Below are 16,243 nucleotides of genomic sequence, written 5' to 3' on the forward strand. Positions count from 1 at the left end.
CAATAGGAAGCCAGTGGAGGCCAATGAGGAGTCGGGTGACAAGAGCCGACCTGGGCTGACTGGTGGTCAGGTGGGCTGCAGCATTCTGGACCAGCTGGAGGGGCTTGATGGCACTGGGAGACCAGCCAGGAGGGAGTTTCAGTAATCCAGACGGGAAATGACAAGCGCCTGGACTAGGACCTGGGTGGTTTCCTCCCTCAGTAGGTGACGGATACGGTGTAGAACTGGCAGGTTCTGGCAGTAAAGGATACATGTGGGGTGAGAGTGAGGTGGTTATCAAGAGTCACCCCAAGATTATTGAGGAGAAGGATACTACTAAGTCTTCAACAATCAGTGAGAGGTCGATTGTCAGAGAGGATGCAGAGAAGCTCAGTCTTGCCACGGTTAAGCTTCAGGTGGTGGGAAGTCATCCATTCAGAGATATCGGCCAAGCAGGCAGAGAGTGGAGTGCCTCGGTGACAGCGAGCAGGGAGGTCTCCGTGGAGTGGCCACTCTTGAAGCCGGACTGGTTGGGATCGTGAAGATTGTTCTTCTTGTATCATCAAGAGGGCATAGTGCCGGAAGAAAGGGAGGTATTGATTACAGAGGAGAGAAAAGGGAGAATACCATGTAAGATCAATAACACAATGATTTCAACGCAATACCAGGAAATCTTGGTGTCCTCTAGTAGGAAGCTGAGTCTTGGTCAAAGGTTGATTGTCCAGCAGGACAATAACAATAACTGGCCATCACAGTCTCCAGACTTAAATCCCATGAAAACTTGTTGTCTATACTGAAAAGTTCTGCATGGAAGAATGGTCAAATATTCCTCCAAATATGGTTTCTAACTTTATCACAAATTATAGGAAAAGACACATGGCTGTCATGTTTGTGAGGGGTGTTTGCACAAATTATTAAACCAGATCTATTTTTTGGGTAAATACAGTTTTTAATTTTAAAAAATTTAAATTAAATTTGGTTGATTCCATTGAATCATTAATAAAGTGCACTAATTTATGCATGTTGGAAAATTATGTCAATAACTATTCTTTTTAAATATCACTTTTTGTGAAGATTTATTCTGGAGCCCACTGTAGATTAGACGGTCTCCCCACCCTAATTGGAAAGGGTTGATCAGCTGATCAACCCATTTAGTGTTATGAGGTAACAAAAATGGCGGACCAAAAAGGCAACTCTGAATACACACTCGGACACTGGTAAAAATGGTAACAGTCTTTAATGAAAGCGGCCCAGAGGTACACAAAAATCCAGGGGTAAAAACTCAGGAGTCTTCAGGGGCGCAAGAGAGGGGGGAGTCTGGAGAACAGAAATCTACTAGCAGCGAGAAAAGAACACTTGTTAAAGTCCAAACACAAAATAAGGCTACGGCTGACTGAAAACAAAAAGGAGCTGGGGGGTCAAAAAACAGATACAGCCGAGTACAAGTTACTGCAAAAAAGTTCCTTAGCTGATTTGAAGAACTGAGAGGCTTGAGGAGAGTTCATTGCTTGCAAACAGACCTGGCGAGGGGGGATCTTCAGAGTCACCCTCTTTTACTGGAGCTGATGAGGAAATCTGAGCCTGGTGTGCATGGGGGCGGACACTCCTGAAGCCAGCATGAGCCACGCCTACAGCCAGTTGGTGTAGGCTCACCTACACACAGACAGAGGGAGACACACACACACAAGAGGGAGGGAAAACAAAAACACAGACACCGGGAAGTCAGGAACTGCTGACCTCATGACAGTACCCTCCCCTCAACGGGAGCCTCCTGGCGACCCACCCGGCCTGTCAGGATGGGTCCTGTGGAAATCCCGTACCAGTGAGTGATCCAAAATGAGCGAACGAGAGATCCAGCAGCGTTCTTCGGGCCCATAACTCTCCCAGTCCACCAGGTACTGATACCCACACCCACGTCGGCGGACATCCAGAAGCCGGCGGACTGTGTAAGCGGGGTGGTCGTCGATGAGCCGGGGTGGTGGTGGGGGGGTCGGCAGGGGGGCAAAGGTCACTGGAGGAAACAGGCTTGATTTGGGAAACATGGAAAGATGGATGAACCCTCATGGAGCGGGGAAGCTTTAGTTTAACCACACATGGGTTAATAATAGCAGAGATTTCAAATGGGCCAATGAAACGTGGAGATAACTTCCTAGAGTTAGTTCTGAGGGGAATATTTTTAGCAGACAACCAAACTTTCTGACCTGGTTCATACACGGGTGCCGGGGTCGCTGTGACGATCAGCAATCTGTTGGTTGTGCTCAGCAGTGCGGAGCAAGGCTGCCTGGGTCTCCCTCCAGATCCGATGGCAGCGACGAAGATGGGCTTGCACCGAGGGGACAGCAATGTCATCCTCCTGGACTGGGAAAAGGGGGGGCTGGTAGCCCATCATGGCCTTAAAGGGTGACATCCCAATGGCCGCGCAGGTCAGAGAATTGTGGGCATACTCTATCCAGGGGAGATGGGACCTCCAGGCTGAAGGGTTGCGAGCAGCCACACAGCACAGGGCTGATTCCAGATCTTGATTGGCTCTCTCACACTGACCGTTGGTTTGGGGATGAAAGCCAGAGGAGAGGCTCACCTGACCGCCAAGTGCGTGGCAGAACTGTTGCCAGACATGGGAAACAAACTGTGGTCCTAGGTCAGACACAATATCCAGAGGAATCCCATGCAGGTGAAACACATGGCTTGTGAGTAAATTAGCAGTCTCTAGCGCAGAGGGAAGTTTTGGGAGTGCAACAAAATGCACCGCCTTGGAGAATCGATCTACTATGGTAAGTATGATGGTGTTACCTTGGGATGGCGGGAGGCCTGTCACAAAATCCAGGGCTATGTGGGACCACGGGCGGCTGGGAGTGGGGAGGGGCCGGAGGAGTCCAGCAGGTGGAGTGTGGGAGGCTTTCCCTCTGGCGCACACAGTGCAGGCAGCCACAAACTCCCTCACATCCCTCTCCATCTTAGGCCACCAGAAGTGTTGTTGAAGAAGGCCTAGAGTCCTTGTAACTCCCGGGTGGCAGGAAAAACGTGAGGTGTGGCCCCATTGGAGAACCTGCGAGTGGAGGGAATCAGGGACAAACAGGCGGTCCGGGGGACCATTACCTGGATCAGGTTGTTTCCGTTGTGCCTCCAGGATCTAGCTCTCAATGTCCCAAGAAACAGCCGCGACCACACAGGATGATGGCAGAATGGTGACCGGACTCTGAGCAGCATCTTCAGCAGGGAACTGACGGAAAGGGCGTCAGCCTTGACATTGGGGCTGCCGGGCCAGTAGGTTATGGTGAATCTGAAACGAAAAACAATGCCCAACGGGCCTGGCGAGGATTAAGCCTTTTGGCAGCTTGAATGTACTCGAGGTTTTTATGGTCTGTCCAGTCCAGGGTGCTCAGAGCCTTCTAGCCAGTGTCGCCACTCCTCTAAAGCCAACTTTATGGCTAGTAACTCTCGGTTTCCTACATCATAATTACGTTCAGCAGGTGTGAGGCGGCGAGAAAAGAAAGCACATGGGTGAACTTTCAGGTCTAGGTGTGAACGTTGAGAAAGCACTGCCCCAACCCCCACTTCTGAAGCGTCAACTTCTACAATGAACTGCTTGGAGGGGTCAGGTTGCACTAAAATGGGTGCTGAGGTGACTCTCCTCTTGAGATCAGAAAAAGCCTGCTCTGCTTCAGGGGACCACACCAAAGGTACAGCTGGTGAGGTAAGACGTGTGAGTGGGGCAATTACCTTGCTGAAGTCTTTTATGAAACGGCGGTAGAAGTTGGCAAATCCAATGAACCTCTGAAGCTGCTTAACAGAGGAGGGGCGTGGCCAGTCAACAACAGCTTGCACCTTTTCAGGGTCGGCCTTGATTCTTCCACCCTCCACCACGAATCCCAAAAAAGACTTTATCTTTAGTCTTTATGGAACTCACATTTCTCTGCCTTAGCGAATAAACAGTTCTCCAAGAGTCGTTGAAGGACCTCCCGGACATGCTGAACGTGTTCCTCGAGAGAGTGAGAGAAGATTAGTATATCATCAAGGTACACAAAAACAGAGCGATTGAGAAAATCCTGCAGGACGTCATTAACTAGAGCTTGAAAGAAGGCTGGGGCATTTGTTAATCCAAATGGCATTACAAGGTATTCAAAATGTCCCATTGGTGTCTTAAAAGCCGTCTTCCACTCGTCTCCTTCTCTGATACGCAGGAGGTGGTAGGCATTGCGCAGGTCCAGTTTGGTTAAAACTGTAGCTCCTTGTAGGAGTTTGAAGGCTGAAGACAGAAGAGGTAAGGGGTATTTGTTTTTAACGGTGATATTAAGGCCACGGTAATCAATGCAAGGGAGGAGACTGCCATCCTTTTTGCCTACAAAGAAGAAGCCCGCCCCCAATAAAGAAGTGGATGCCAGCGTCGAGTGACTCTTTAATATAAGTTTCCATGGTCTCTCTCTCAGGTCTAGAGAGGTTGTATAGGCAGCTAGCAGGGAGGGGGGCTCCAGGAGGAAGGTCAATAGAACAGTCATAGGGGCGGTGAGGTGGCAGGGAAAGGGCCCGATCTTTACTGAAGACTTCTGCAAGGTCATGATACTCAGCAGGAATGGCGGCTAGGTCTGGGGGTGTAGGAGTGGGTGTCTCCAGGAGGCGCTCAGATGGGGGCTTGGCTGAACGAAGACAAGTAGAGTGACAGTAAGAACTCCAACTAACTACTTGGTTTAATTTCCAATCTATGTGGGGATTGTGCTGACTTAACCAGGGATGGCCAAGGACCACTGGGGAATTGGGCGAGTTAATGAGGTGGAACTGAATAGTCTCATGGTGATTGCTAGGCTTGACACAGTCAAAGGGATATAATCAGGGTCAGCAGCCCTTCTCACTTTTGTGATGTTTTTAAACTTTACAGGTCTTTTTGGTTTTACCCCCCATAATTTTAATTGCGGGTTTTTAAATGTTTGTAAAAACACAATCAGAAGGTGAAGTTTTGATCGGAATGAACGTCAAACATTTTGGATTTGGCAAAGCCGTTTTGATGAGTACTTTTGCGCGTCATCTTGAGCTCAACCGCGTCAGATACAAATCCAAAACAATCAAAAGAAATTTAGACGCATGCAAGCTTATCATAGCCATTTGCCTGCTTTTATCTGGAGATATTCATCAGTGCCCTGGTCCGGTTAATGCGAATGAGGAAGTCAACAACCTGGCGGATCTACTGGAGCAATAACACCTTCTCTCAGGTAAGCATGGTAAACAGTGAACCTGCTGGTTTTACCTGTCACATCCTTACTAATCCGTCTCCACCTCTTTGCTGTCCGGGGGCTGCGTCGAGGGTCGGGGGAGACGATGCCAGGCGGACCGAGCGTGGCGTATTGGGAGAAGGAGTTGGTGTGGCGGGGTTCGGTACCAGACGCAAGGGCGACTTCGGGCAGAGTGCGGGAGCGGCGGCTACCGGCGTACCTGTCGCGGAGAGTCGAGATCCGTTCTGTACGGCCCACAGTGCTTACAGAAGCAACATTAACCCTTTTTTTAAAAAACATCGCAGACTGAACTTTTTTAAAACTGTTAATCACTCTCAGGTGATCTGGGACCCACGGCTCAAACCCAGGGGTATTTTTGGAGGACATATTAACATCCGTAGCCTCACCCCAAAGGCTGAACAAGTGCATCATCTTCTTAGTAACTCTAACTTAGATTTTCAATGCCTGTCAGAGTCGTGGTTACATAGCAACTCTCCATCTGCTGCATTACATGTACCAGGCTATAACACCTTTAGACAGGACAGATCTAAGGGAAGAGGGGGGTGGGGTCATGATCCATATCAAAGACCATATCAACTGTCATCAAATATGCTGGCCTTTTAATCATGATTTAGAATGTATTGGACTGAATATAATGCTTTCACCTGAAATGTCCTTTGTGCTCATTCCAATAATGATTTTTACATCACATTTAAAAAGCTGCTTCAAGCATGTGATTTTAAAACTGAGGTAATACTACTTGGTGATCTGAATTGTAACTGGCTAGATAAGACTAATAGGAAAGCCCTTAAGCAGGTCACAGATAGTTTGGATTTTACGCAACTGATGGAAGGACCAACTCGAATAACTGCATCCTCCCAGACACAGATAGACTTAATATTCAGCAACAAGCCTGAAAGAATTGTTAAGACATTCAATTTTATTAATGGACTGTCCGACCATAATTTGACATTAATGTCAAGAAAACTCACAAAGAAGCGCTTTCATCATTCTCATAAACCTGTGGAGCAACTTAGGATTCCAAAAAATGAAATGGTCAATTTTGAAAGAGCAGTTCAGCAGACTGATTGGAAAAATATACTTACTGGGAGCAACGTAGAAGCAGATTGCAAAACGCTTACAACCAAGTTACATAGTTTAGTTGAGGAGTTCACTAGAAAAGTGAAAGGAAAGAAAAAAAACAATGCACTTCCTTGGCTCAATACTGAAATATTTAACCTGATGAAGGAAAGAGACTCTGCATTGAAAAGAGCTCTGAAGACTAAATTAAATAGTGATAGGCAGAGGTTCACCTCATTACGTAACAAAGTAACCAAAGCAATCAGAAAGGCCAAAGCCAACTTTTTTATAACAATTATCAATGAGGCAAAGGGTAACACAAAGCTGATCTGGGAACAGATTAAGAATGTAATGGGGATCAACCACAGCCCTAGGAACCAGTTAGAGCTGAAACTGAATGGTAAGCTAATGCAAGACCCAGCACAAATAGCTGTAGCCTTTAATGAATATTTTATCAATTCTGTAGCCGAAATCGCACAGAATTTCCCCTTAACAGCAGAAAATATTATTAAGGTTGACGAAAGCAAGCCTTCCTTCAGCATTCAACCCATCTCTGAACTTAAGACTCAAGCAATCATTAATTCTCTTAGAACCTCAACGGCGAAGGATATATATGGTATGGATTCTATAATAATGCTTAAATCTCTGAAAGAATACATAGTCCCCCCCTATCACACAAACTATTAACCTGTCAGTATTACAGGGGACATTCCCAAGTACCTGGAAGACTGCAATTGTATCTCCCATATTCAAGTCAGATGATCCCCAGAACATATGCAACTATCGCCCAATCAGCATTTTACCTGTGATTTCCAAGGTTGCTGAGAAGTGGGTATCAGAGCAGCTTGTTTCTTTCTTAAATAATGGTCCATTTAATCTCCATCCCATGCAGTTTGGCTTCAGGGCCCATCACTCCACTGAAACAGCTAACTGTTTCTTCTTAGAGAAGGTCCGCGCAATGGTCGACAAAGGAGGTGTTGTCGGTGCTGTGTTCTTAGACCTTCGCAAAGCTTTCGACACAGTCAACCATAAGGTCCTTATTGCCAAACTGTCTGCTTTTAACTTCTCCTCGTTAGCACTCAAATGGATTGAGTCATACCTAACTGGTAGAAGCCAACATGTTTCTGTGAACAACCACCGTTCATCAGCTCTTAACCTATGCACCGGTGTACCTCAAGGATCAATACTTGGCCCGCTTCTGTTTAGCCTATATATTAATGATCGGCCATCTGTCTGCCCTGATGTTGAAACACAATTATATGCAGATGACACTAATGTATGTGCATGCCAAGACCAAACATAAACTCATCACAGCTATGGATCAGATCACAAATTGGCTGAACCGTTCATGCCTTCAACTTAACGTAAATAAAACTGTAGGAATGTTTTTCACTAAAAGACAATGTAACACCGTGTCCAATATATCAATCTCAAGTAAAAATATTAGCATTGTGCCACAATTTAAATATCTGGGTATCATTATTGACTCCAATCTGTCATTCAAAGCACACATTAAGAAAGTATGCCAAAGAGTCAAGTTTAGCCTAACTAATTTTAAATACATCAGAAATGTAATGCCTTTTAATGCTGCCAAATTATACATGAACGCCATGATTATGTCACATCTGACATACTGTTTGACAAGTTGGGGACAAACTAACAGCTCATCACTCAAGCCACTAGCAATTCTCTACAAGCAAACCCTTAAAGTCCTGGACCAGAAGCCTAACAGCTCTCATCATTGTATCATCCTAAATAACTGTAAACTTCTGAGCTGGGAAGATGTGATCAAATACAAAAACATCTGCCTGGTCTACAAAGTCTTGCATAACACTGCTCCTCCTCCTCTTAACTCATTCATAATCCATATAATAATTCATAATGTAACAATACCAGTCAGATCACCAGAAGCACCACACGAGGCGACTTCTTAGTCCCATTTAGGAAAAGTACATTTGGTCAATTATCATTCTCTGTTATAGCAATACATTACTGGAACTCAATACCTACCTACATAAAAAATATACATACATACTCCACCTTTACAACACACCTTAAAACATGGCTTTGCGATAACTAGAACTGCATACATTAATCTCTGTCAGATGTGACGTGTGTTATGTACACCTCCATCTTTGCTACCCACCTGCATATGTCTGTGTGTGTTTCAATGTCTGGATGCTACTGTGCCTGTATGCTGCTGTGTCTGTATGCTACTATGTCTGTATGCTATTATGTCTGTATGTTGCTGTGTCTGTATATCTGCTATGACTATTTGCTCTTCCCTTGTACTGTTTTCTCTCATGTACTGCATTGATGTTGCTGCCATTTGTGCTTGCATGTCTTGTCTCCCCGCATGTTTGTGCTTGCTCCAATTGTGCTTGATATGTTTGTATGTCTTGCTCCATTTGTTTGTGCTTGCTGCAACTGTAATTTTATTATTTTTTTAACTAATGTATTTTAGGGAGCCTATTGGCAACTGGCCGGGGACTACAGCTGGAAATTAGTCATGTAGGCTAAAGCTGCTCCATTTACTGTTTACAGTTAATTAATGGGGACTGTCCACGACATTATAAACAAATCAATTCAAATTCAAAATTCAAATTGCCAGAGATCAAAAGCTGAAGGGGACTGGTCTTGTGAGTTACCCTGTCAAGGAGTCTCCCGTCAAGTGCATTAGCGTCAAGGGGGAATTCCAGCGGTTCTGTCTGAGTGTTGAGCTGACGAGCCACGTCACGGTCCATGAAATTTTCTTCTGCCCCGGAGTCAATTAAAAACAACACGGGGAAGTTCAGCTGTTTAACGAGTAAGGTGGCTTTAAACTGTAGTCGTGGGCAGTCTGAGGGCGAAGGGTCACTCACCAGTACACCCACGGCTACTGGTGAGCTCTTCCTTTTGGGCACTGGGGGCACGAGGCGATGTAGTGTCCCTTCTGTCCACAGTAGAGGCATTGGCCTGCCGTCATACGCCTCTGGCGCTCTTCAGGGGAAAGGCGGGCTCTGCCCAACTGCATGGGTTCCTCAGCGGGGGTGGCAGAGGGGGAGACTGGGGGCTCACTAGAACAAGGGGGTTTGACAGGGGCCTGGACTCGAGACAGGAACTGACTGCGGCCTCTAGAAAAGCAAGCACTACTCTGAGTCCTCTCTCTGTGTCTCTCTCTGAGGCGGTTATCTAAACGAACCGCAATAGATATTAAGGAATCTAGAGTCTGAGGTTCATCGCGGGTAGCTAACTCATCCTTTAAAACCTCACTTAGCCCTCGAAGAAAAGTCCCACAGAGAGACTCATCATTCCAACCAGAATCAGCTGCTTGTGTGCGAAATTCAACTGAGTACTCGGCTACACTACGGCTCCTCTGACATATGGACAGCGACCTCTGAGAGCAGTCCTGGCTAGGAACTGGATGGTCAAAGGTTTTACGCATTTCGGCCATAAAGTTAGTACATGAGGCAAACAGGTGTGGCTGTTAGTCCCAGACAGCTGTGGCCTAATCTAGAGCATTATCTACCAATAACCCCATAATATAGGCAACCTTAGCCCTATCAGTAGCATACGATGAAACTTGCTGTTCAAAAACCAAACTACATTGCAAAAGAAAAGACTTGCACTTGCCTAACTCGCCTGCATAACGCTGGGGAGTGGGAATCAGGGGCTCTCGGGGAATCAGGCCAGGGTTGGGAGCTGCTGGAACGGGTGGATCCGGTGGAGCTGGTGGTGGAGTTTGGGCTTTGTTCCAACAGGTTCCCGTATTGACTCACAGTGAGGGTTAAAGTCTTCAAATGATCCATCATCTCTCGTAACTGGTCATGATGTCCAATGAGTGTATTCTGGGATGCTATTGCTTGTTGCCAGGGCATGGCCTCTGCACTGGGGGGTGTACTAGGAGATTCAGAGTGTGCTTGGTCCATGTGGCCAGATCGTACTGTTATGAGGTAACAAAAATGGCGGACCAAAAAGCAACTCTGAATACACACTCGGACACTGGTAAAAGTGGTAACAGTCTTTAATGAAAGCAGCCCAGAGGTACACAAAAATCCAGGGGTAAAAACTCAGGAGTCTTCAGGGGTGCAAGAGAGGGGGGGAGTCTGGAGAACAGAAATCTACTAGCAGGCTAGCGAGAAAAGAACACTTGTTAAAGTCCAAACACAAAGTAAGGCTACGGCTGACTGAGAACAAAAAGGAGCTGGGGGGGTCAAAAAACAGATACAGCCGAGTACAAGTTACTGCAAAAAAGTTCCTTAGCTGATTTGAAGAACTGAGAGGCTTGAGGAAAGTTCATTGCTTGAAAACAGACAATCTGGCAAGGGGGGATCTTCAGAGTCACCCTCTTATACTGGAGCTGATGAGGAAATCTGAGCCTGGTGTGCATGGGGGCGGAGATTCCTGAAGCCAGCATGAGCCACTCCTACAGCCAGTTGGTGTAGGCTCACCTACACACAGACAGAGGGAGACACACACACACACAAGAGGGAGGGGAAACAAAAACCAGACACCAGGAAGGCAGGAACTGCTGACCTCATGACCTTTAGTTTATTTAATTTAATTTACCGTTAAAATCTGCTTGGTTAGTTTGCATACTTCAAACTTTTTTTATAATCCCGTTTTAATCTCTGACAATTATCATGTCATTATGCAATACAAATGTTTTAGACAAGGTCCATGTTACTGTACACACTGCTTTCCATATATTCCCCCCTCTGATTAGTCAACAGATTGAGTCCACTTCAATTTGGTTTAATAATCCACATTTTTTTAACCCTTTAAGTATCACCCCTTTTCTTGACACAAGCTTGAATATGTTATACCCAAAATAAAATGGTTACTATTCTTGAACCCTTTTGACAACAGGTCTCTGGTGAAAGTGAAAGCTTTTTTCTCACTGAAAATATTTTCTGCTTTTGACTAGATTATTGTACAGTTGTGGTCAAAAGTCTACATACACTTGTAAAGAGCATGTATATCGTGGCAGTCTTGAGTTTCCAATGATTTCTACCACTCTTACTTTTCTGGGATGGAATGATTGAAACACTTATGTCTTTGTCCCAAAAAATATTCATGCATTTTGGTTCTTTTATACAATTATTATAGGTCTTCTGGAAATATGACAGAATCTGCTGGGTAAAAAATGTAAATACAGCAACTTGAATTATCAATTTTGGTGATGTAGTAAGTTGTGACACATTTCTTTGTGGCATGGCCGCTTAACTTCTGGAGAGTGATTATGAGTGACTACAGCTGGCAACTTAAGTCCATTTAAATCAGGCTTGTTTGACAAACTCATTTGACACACAAACGCTACAATGAGATAGTCTATGGCACAGGTGTCAAAATCAGCCTTAATTGGCAGCTGATTGAAAAGAAACCACAAAAACCCGCAGACACTGCGGCCCCCTGGGGATTCAGTTTGACACCCCTGGTCTATGGGGAGACAAGGTGAGACTTTTCACACCACACCACACCACACCACACCACACCACACCACACCACACCACACCACACCACACCACACCAACCATTACATTATTGGCATTTGGCAGACACTCTTATCCAGAGCTACGTACAGTTACTAAGCAGGAGACTATCCTCCTGGAGCAATGCAGGGTTAAGTTCAGGGCCTTGCTCAAAGGCCCAACGGCTGTGCAGATCTTATTGTGGCATGTGCAAGACATGAACACAGATCTGGGCTTGAAGATGCACTGAAATAATCTTTGCAACAAGAATCACACTATTTCAACCCCCAGAGCAATAAATCATCAAACATATTATTAATAGTAAATATGAATGTCACAGAAAATAAATTAACCAATATCTCATGCAAAGCAGTTGAAAGTGACTGAAATTAGTTTTTTTTTATCAGTGCTGTCGCTAGTTAAAAATATAAGGAGGCTAAATGCAATGATATGCTCCTTTTAATTGTTTCCATCGCGGAAAGAATGTTTGTTTTGATTACTTATCCTCCAAAACAATCGCGGAAAAGAAACAGGGAATTAAAGGCACTGCCGAGAGAGAGAGAGAGAGAGAGAGAGAGAGAGAGAGAGAGAGAGAGAGAGAGAGAGAGAGAGAGAGAGAGAGAGAGAGAGAGAGAGAGAGAGAGAGAGAGAGAGAGAGAGAGAGAGAGAGAGAGAGAGAGAGAGAGAGAGAGAGATGGATGGATGGATGAATCGAAGTAGTTAGAACTGGAAAAAGTGAAACTGCTCCTGTAATCTGTTGAAACTCCAGCTGCACTCGTATGCGCCATCTTCAACTTGATCACGCCTTCACCAAAAATAAGCAGCTCTGACGTAAATTCCTCAAACAAGGCTCTTGAGTTGAAGCCGACAACGGAACGCTCGATTCGCAGTATCGAATTCCGAAAGAGAGACTGCGTGCGTAAATATGTCATCCATCATACTTTTAAGGAAAGTTCAGTCCGTATTTAGATTATCTAAGTGTGCGAAAGTTCCACGGACCCCCTCGCGTCCCCAGCGATCCATCCTGCAGTGTATTGCGTATCGGTGAGCAACACGCCTACTGGCCATAATTCCGTGGGTTTAGAATTTACAAACTAACTGGATATTTTTATGTTCTATATTGCGCCCTTTATGTAAACTACCGTCCTGGAGATTGCACCCTAATTTGGCCTATTGGCAGCAGGACGGTAGATTTCCAGGAATACGTTTGGGAACCACTGTTGTATGGTATGTAGTTTAATGTAATTATGGATTAACAATTTTTTGATGAATGTGTGCGCGTCCCACTTGTCCTTTGAAGGCGTGTAAGATATTACACTTGTTGGAATTCATTTGGTTGTTCAGACACTCGTCAAATCACGAGGTGATCGTGACGTTTATTTAGATTTGACGTTTTTATGAATTTAGCAAGCTGTAAACATGGTTATTTTGCGTAGATACATTTGCGTGAGAGTCAGGACGATTTGAAAACTTCATCAATAGCTGTGTTTTAGCACTCTGCAGTTATGTTTTTTCTCCAAAGTGTTTTTCAAATAACTGATGATCAGTTACGTCGCGTGAGCTCAGAATTGGTGGGGCGCAAAACTTTCCTTTAAACCAATCATTGATCTCAAACTGTTTTCTTTCATTTTCCTTGATTAACAAATGTGTCGAGATCTGACTAATCCATCGAGGATTAACATGCGGTTTCATCACGTCGTGTTGAATGGTGAATACAATTTACAAAAATCAGTTTTAATCACAAAGCAGTGTCTTCTATTGATTTTCAATTAATACAACGATTAATAAAAAAATAAAAATAAAAACTCAATACCGTCAGACATAGCGAGCTCTCCAGAATTAGGTATTATTCAGTATCCCATGCCTTAGGAATTTCATTATATTTACATTACGAAATCGTGCACTTTTATAAACATTATTTGCGGACACATGTAGACTGGTGTGGTAATTATTTGGCACATATCACTGTGAAGCAGAAACTGCGAGCCATGCAGTTGTACAACTAACAAAGCTGGGGCACGTTGTTTTCCACAATGCTCCCGCTTATTATAAATGCATCCACCACAATAACTTTTAATGTAACGTTGTACTGTATGCTTATAGCCTATGCGGTTAGTATAGACAAAATAGTGACATATTTACACATTTAAAGGACAATTATCAGATTAAAAATGTAAATTGTAGGAAATGTTGGTGTAAGGCGGAAATCTGGCATTATCAGTCAGGGCTGGTCAGCTTGCTGGCTTCCTCTGGTATTGTGGAATATGTGGCTGTAAAGTAATTTAACCCAGGAGCATGCGCCATTAACCCCCACTATCTCCGCACCCATATGGGCAGGAGCCTGTGGGGGAAGACTCAGGCCTCCAGCCGTGAAACTCGTTACGACGGGGCAACATTCTTTACGGCACAGAGAGGTTGGGAGGAAATACTTCCTGCTAGGCCCTGACCTTCTTCTGAAGCCCCCTTTATTACTCTCTCCCTCTTTACTCAGTCACTAAATGATGTGTACATCACTGGATGTTTCATGACAAAGTCATTTTAGATAATATTCATGTTTGGTATTATTCTGATTGTTTCAGTGTGACTGTTTTATTTCTGCAACAGCAAACCCTGGACATCATAACCAACCAGGAGAAACTGTGTGGGGCTCTGCCCCAGTGAACGCCATGTGCCTCAACCCCCCTGTGTTTCCTGGGGAGGCGTGGCTCCAAATTACAGATGGGTGACTCATTTTTAGGGTTAACATCAAAGGCCAGATTTTGGATTTAAGGACAGTAAACTAAGCAATCTGGGAAAATGCAATCAGCCTCCCATGCACACAGTGCACGTAATTTCTACGTACAGGGTGTCTGTAGCCAGACTCCCGTATGTAGCTTTTTATTACCAGGTATGACTTTTAAGACTCCGTAATTTGGTTTCCGTTGTAATGTTTTTTGATTTGGAACGAGTATGTAATTACGTGTATGTAACCTGCCTGGTAAAATAAAATTGTTAAAACTTGATCTGTTTGGTTTTCCTTACTGATACTTAATGTTACACAGGGAATGCGTGGTTTACCCCCTCGAACTGGTCTAGAGAGGATGATTATTTCCACTTACTGTATCACGGCATATAGCACCCGTAGACCTATGTTGGTAAATCCCTCGGCTCCGCATGGTAGTTTATTCATGTCGAGCACAGTCGTAGCTATGTTGGTCTGCTTGGGTCCCTAGACTGTAAACAGATATACCCGAGAGTAGCTATTCCTGCGACCTCTGTAATGACTACAGATAGCTAGTCAGTTCGTGAGACGTGCAAAAAAAAATCCTGTCCATTTCCTAAATTTCGGGCACTGTTTAAACGTGCCCCAGAGCTGTTTAAACTTTCCCCTTCACTCACACTTCACTCCCGCTACTATCCAATATGAACTGTAATCGCCAGGAATGTCGTAAAACTGAAACGATGGTCTATAGTAATAGCAAAGTCTTATTTCCTGGTCTGCCATAACGTAAACTAAAACCTGTTCATGTGTTGAGCAACTCCGAACAAGGGCCCAGTTATACAGTGTTCAAGACTATGTGTTTCCTGAGCAAAAACATCGAATTCCATTGCTCATCATGAATCCCACCCACGCTACAATTTTATATAATTGCTGTGTTATTATCATTTGTATGATTTGAACAGAATAATTGAAATAAAAGAAGAACATTCTGAAAAGTAATCTCAACCTCTTTCACCCATTTCTCATTTAATCTTTTCCCATTACCCTGCCCCCCTCCAGTGCTCTCCATGTGGACAGTCCTCCCAGTGTGCCAGAGGTCACCACCAGCTATGTCCACGGCACTTCCTCCAGATCTTTGCTGTCCCAAACCATTGGCCAAACCCTGCAGAACACCGCAGAGCGCTGGCCTGACCGCGAGGCTGTGGTCTTCCTGCAGGACGGCATCCGCAAAACGTTCGCACAGTTCCAACAGGATGTGAGTCTGGTTCCACCTTCTGTTCTTTAACGATCAATCATCTAAGGCCTCTAAACCTTTCTTACTGTCCTATCAGACACAGAGGCAACTGGTGGCCATTTACTTATGTGGGTCGCCATGCGCACATGCATGCACACGCAAATACACACCAGTATTCACCTCTAGCCTCCATAATTACAAAGGACAGACAACGCAATGCCAATATTACCATGGAGGCTTAGTAAAGTGAATAGGGTTCATAAAATAAAGAGGAACTATCTCTGGTGTCTGTGTTACAAGAAATAAGACCAGATCTTTATAAGCGCCTCAGAAACATGCTATATAAAATAGTTTACCTCCAGCTATTATCATACCATAAGTGCACATTGCCAAGCGAGCAATATTTTCATAGCATTCCAAAATGTCCTGTGATGTAAACCAAGAAGAATTTACAAATTTATTTAGATGAATACTTTGGTTAACATATTTTTTGATAATGTGAATTTAATTTATCTGCAAATACCTGCTAGTTCCTCTCTCATTTGGGCCGCTCAGGCTATATTTGATTTGTGAGAAAAAAACAACATAGGTTACG

At 44.5% G+C, this 16,243-nt stretch overlaps 1 protein-coding gene across 1 annotated transcript in view; it reads left to right on the forward strand.

The window, feature by feature from the left end:
• The first annotated feature begins 12,589 nt into the window (after window positions 1-12,589).
• LOC133114796 (medium-chain acyl-CoA ligase ACSF2, mitochondrial-like) overlaps window positions 12,590-16,243 on the forward strand; it is a 28,309-nt gene continuing 24,655 nt past the window's right edge. Inside the window, exons 1-2 of the mRNA XM_061224447.1 lie at window positions 12,590-12,757; window positions 15,474-15,669. Of these exons, the coding sequence (XP_061080431.1) occupies window positions 12,639-12,757; window positions 15,474-15,669 (315 nt within the window). The 5' untranslated portion in view covers window positions 12,590-12,638. The remainder of the gene's footprint in view (window positions 12,758-15,473; window positions 15,670-16,243) is intronic.

This window comes from Conger conger, chromosome 16, assembly GCF_963514075.1.
Source record: "Conger conger chromosome 16, fConCon1.1, whole genome shotgun sequence".
Lineage (NCBI taxonomy): Eukaryota > Metazoa > Chordata > Actinopteri > Anguilliformes > Congridae > Conger > Conger conger.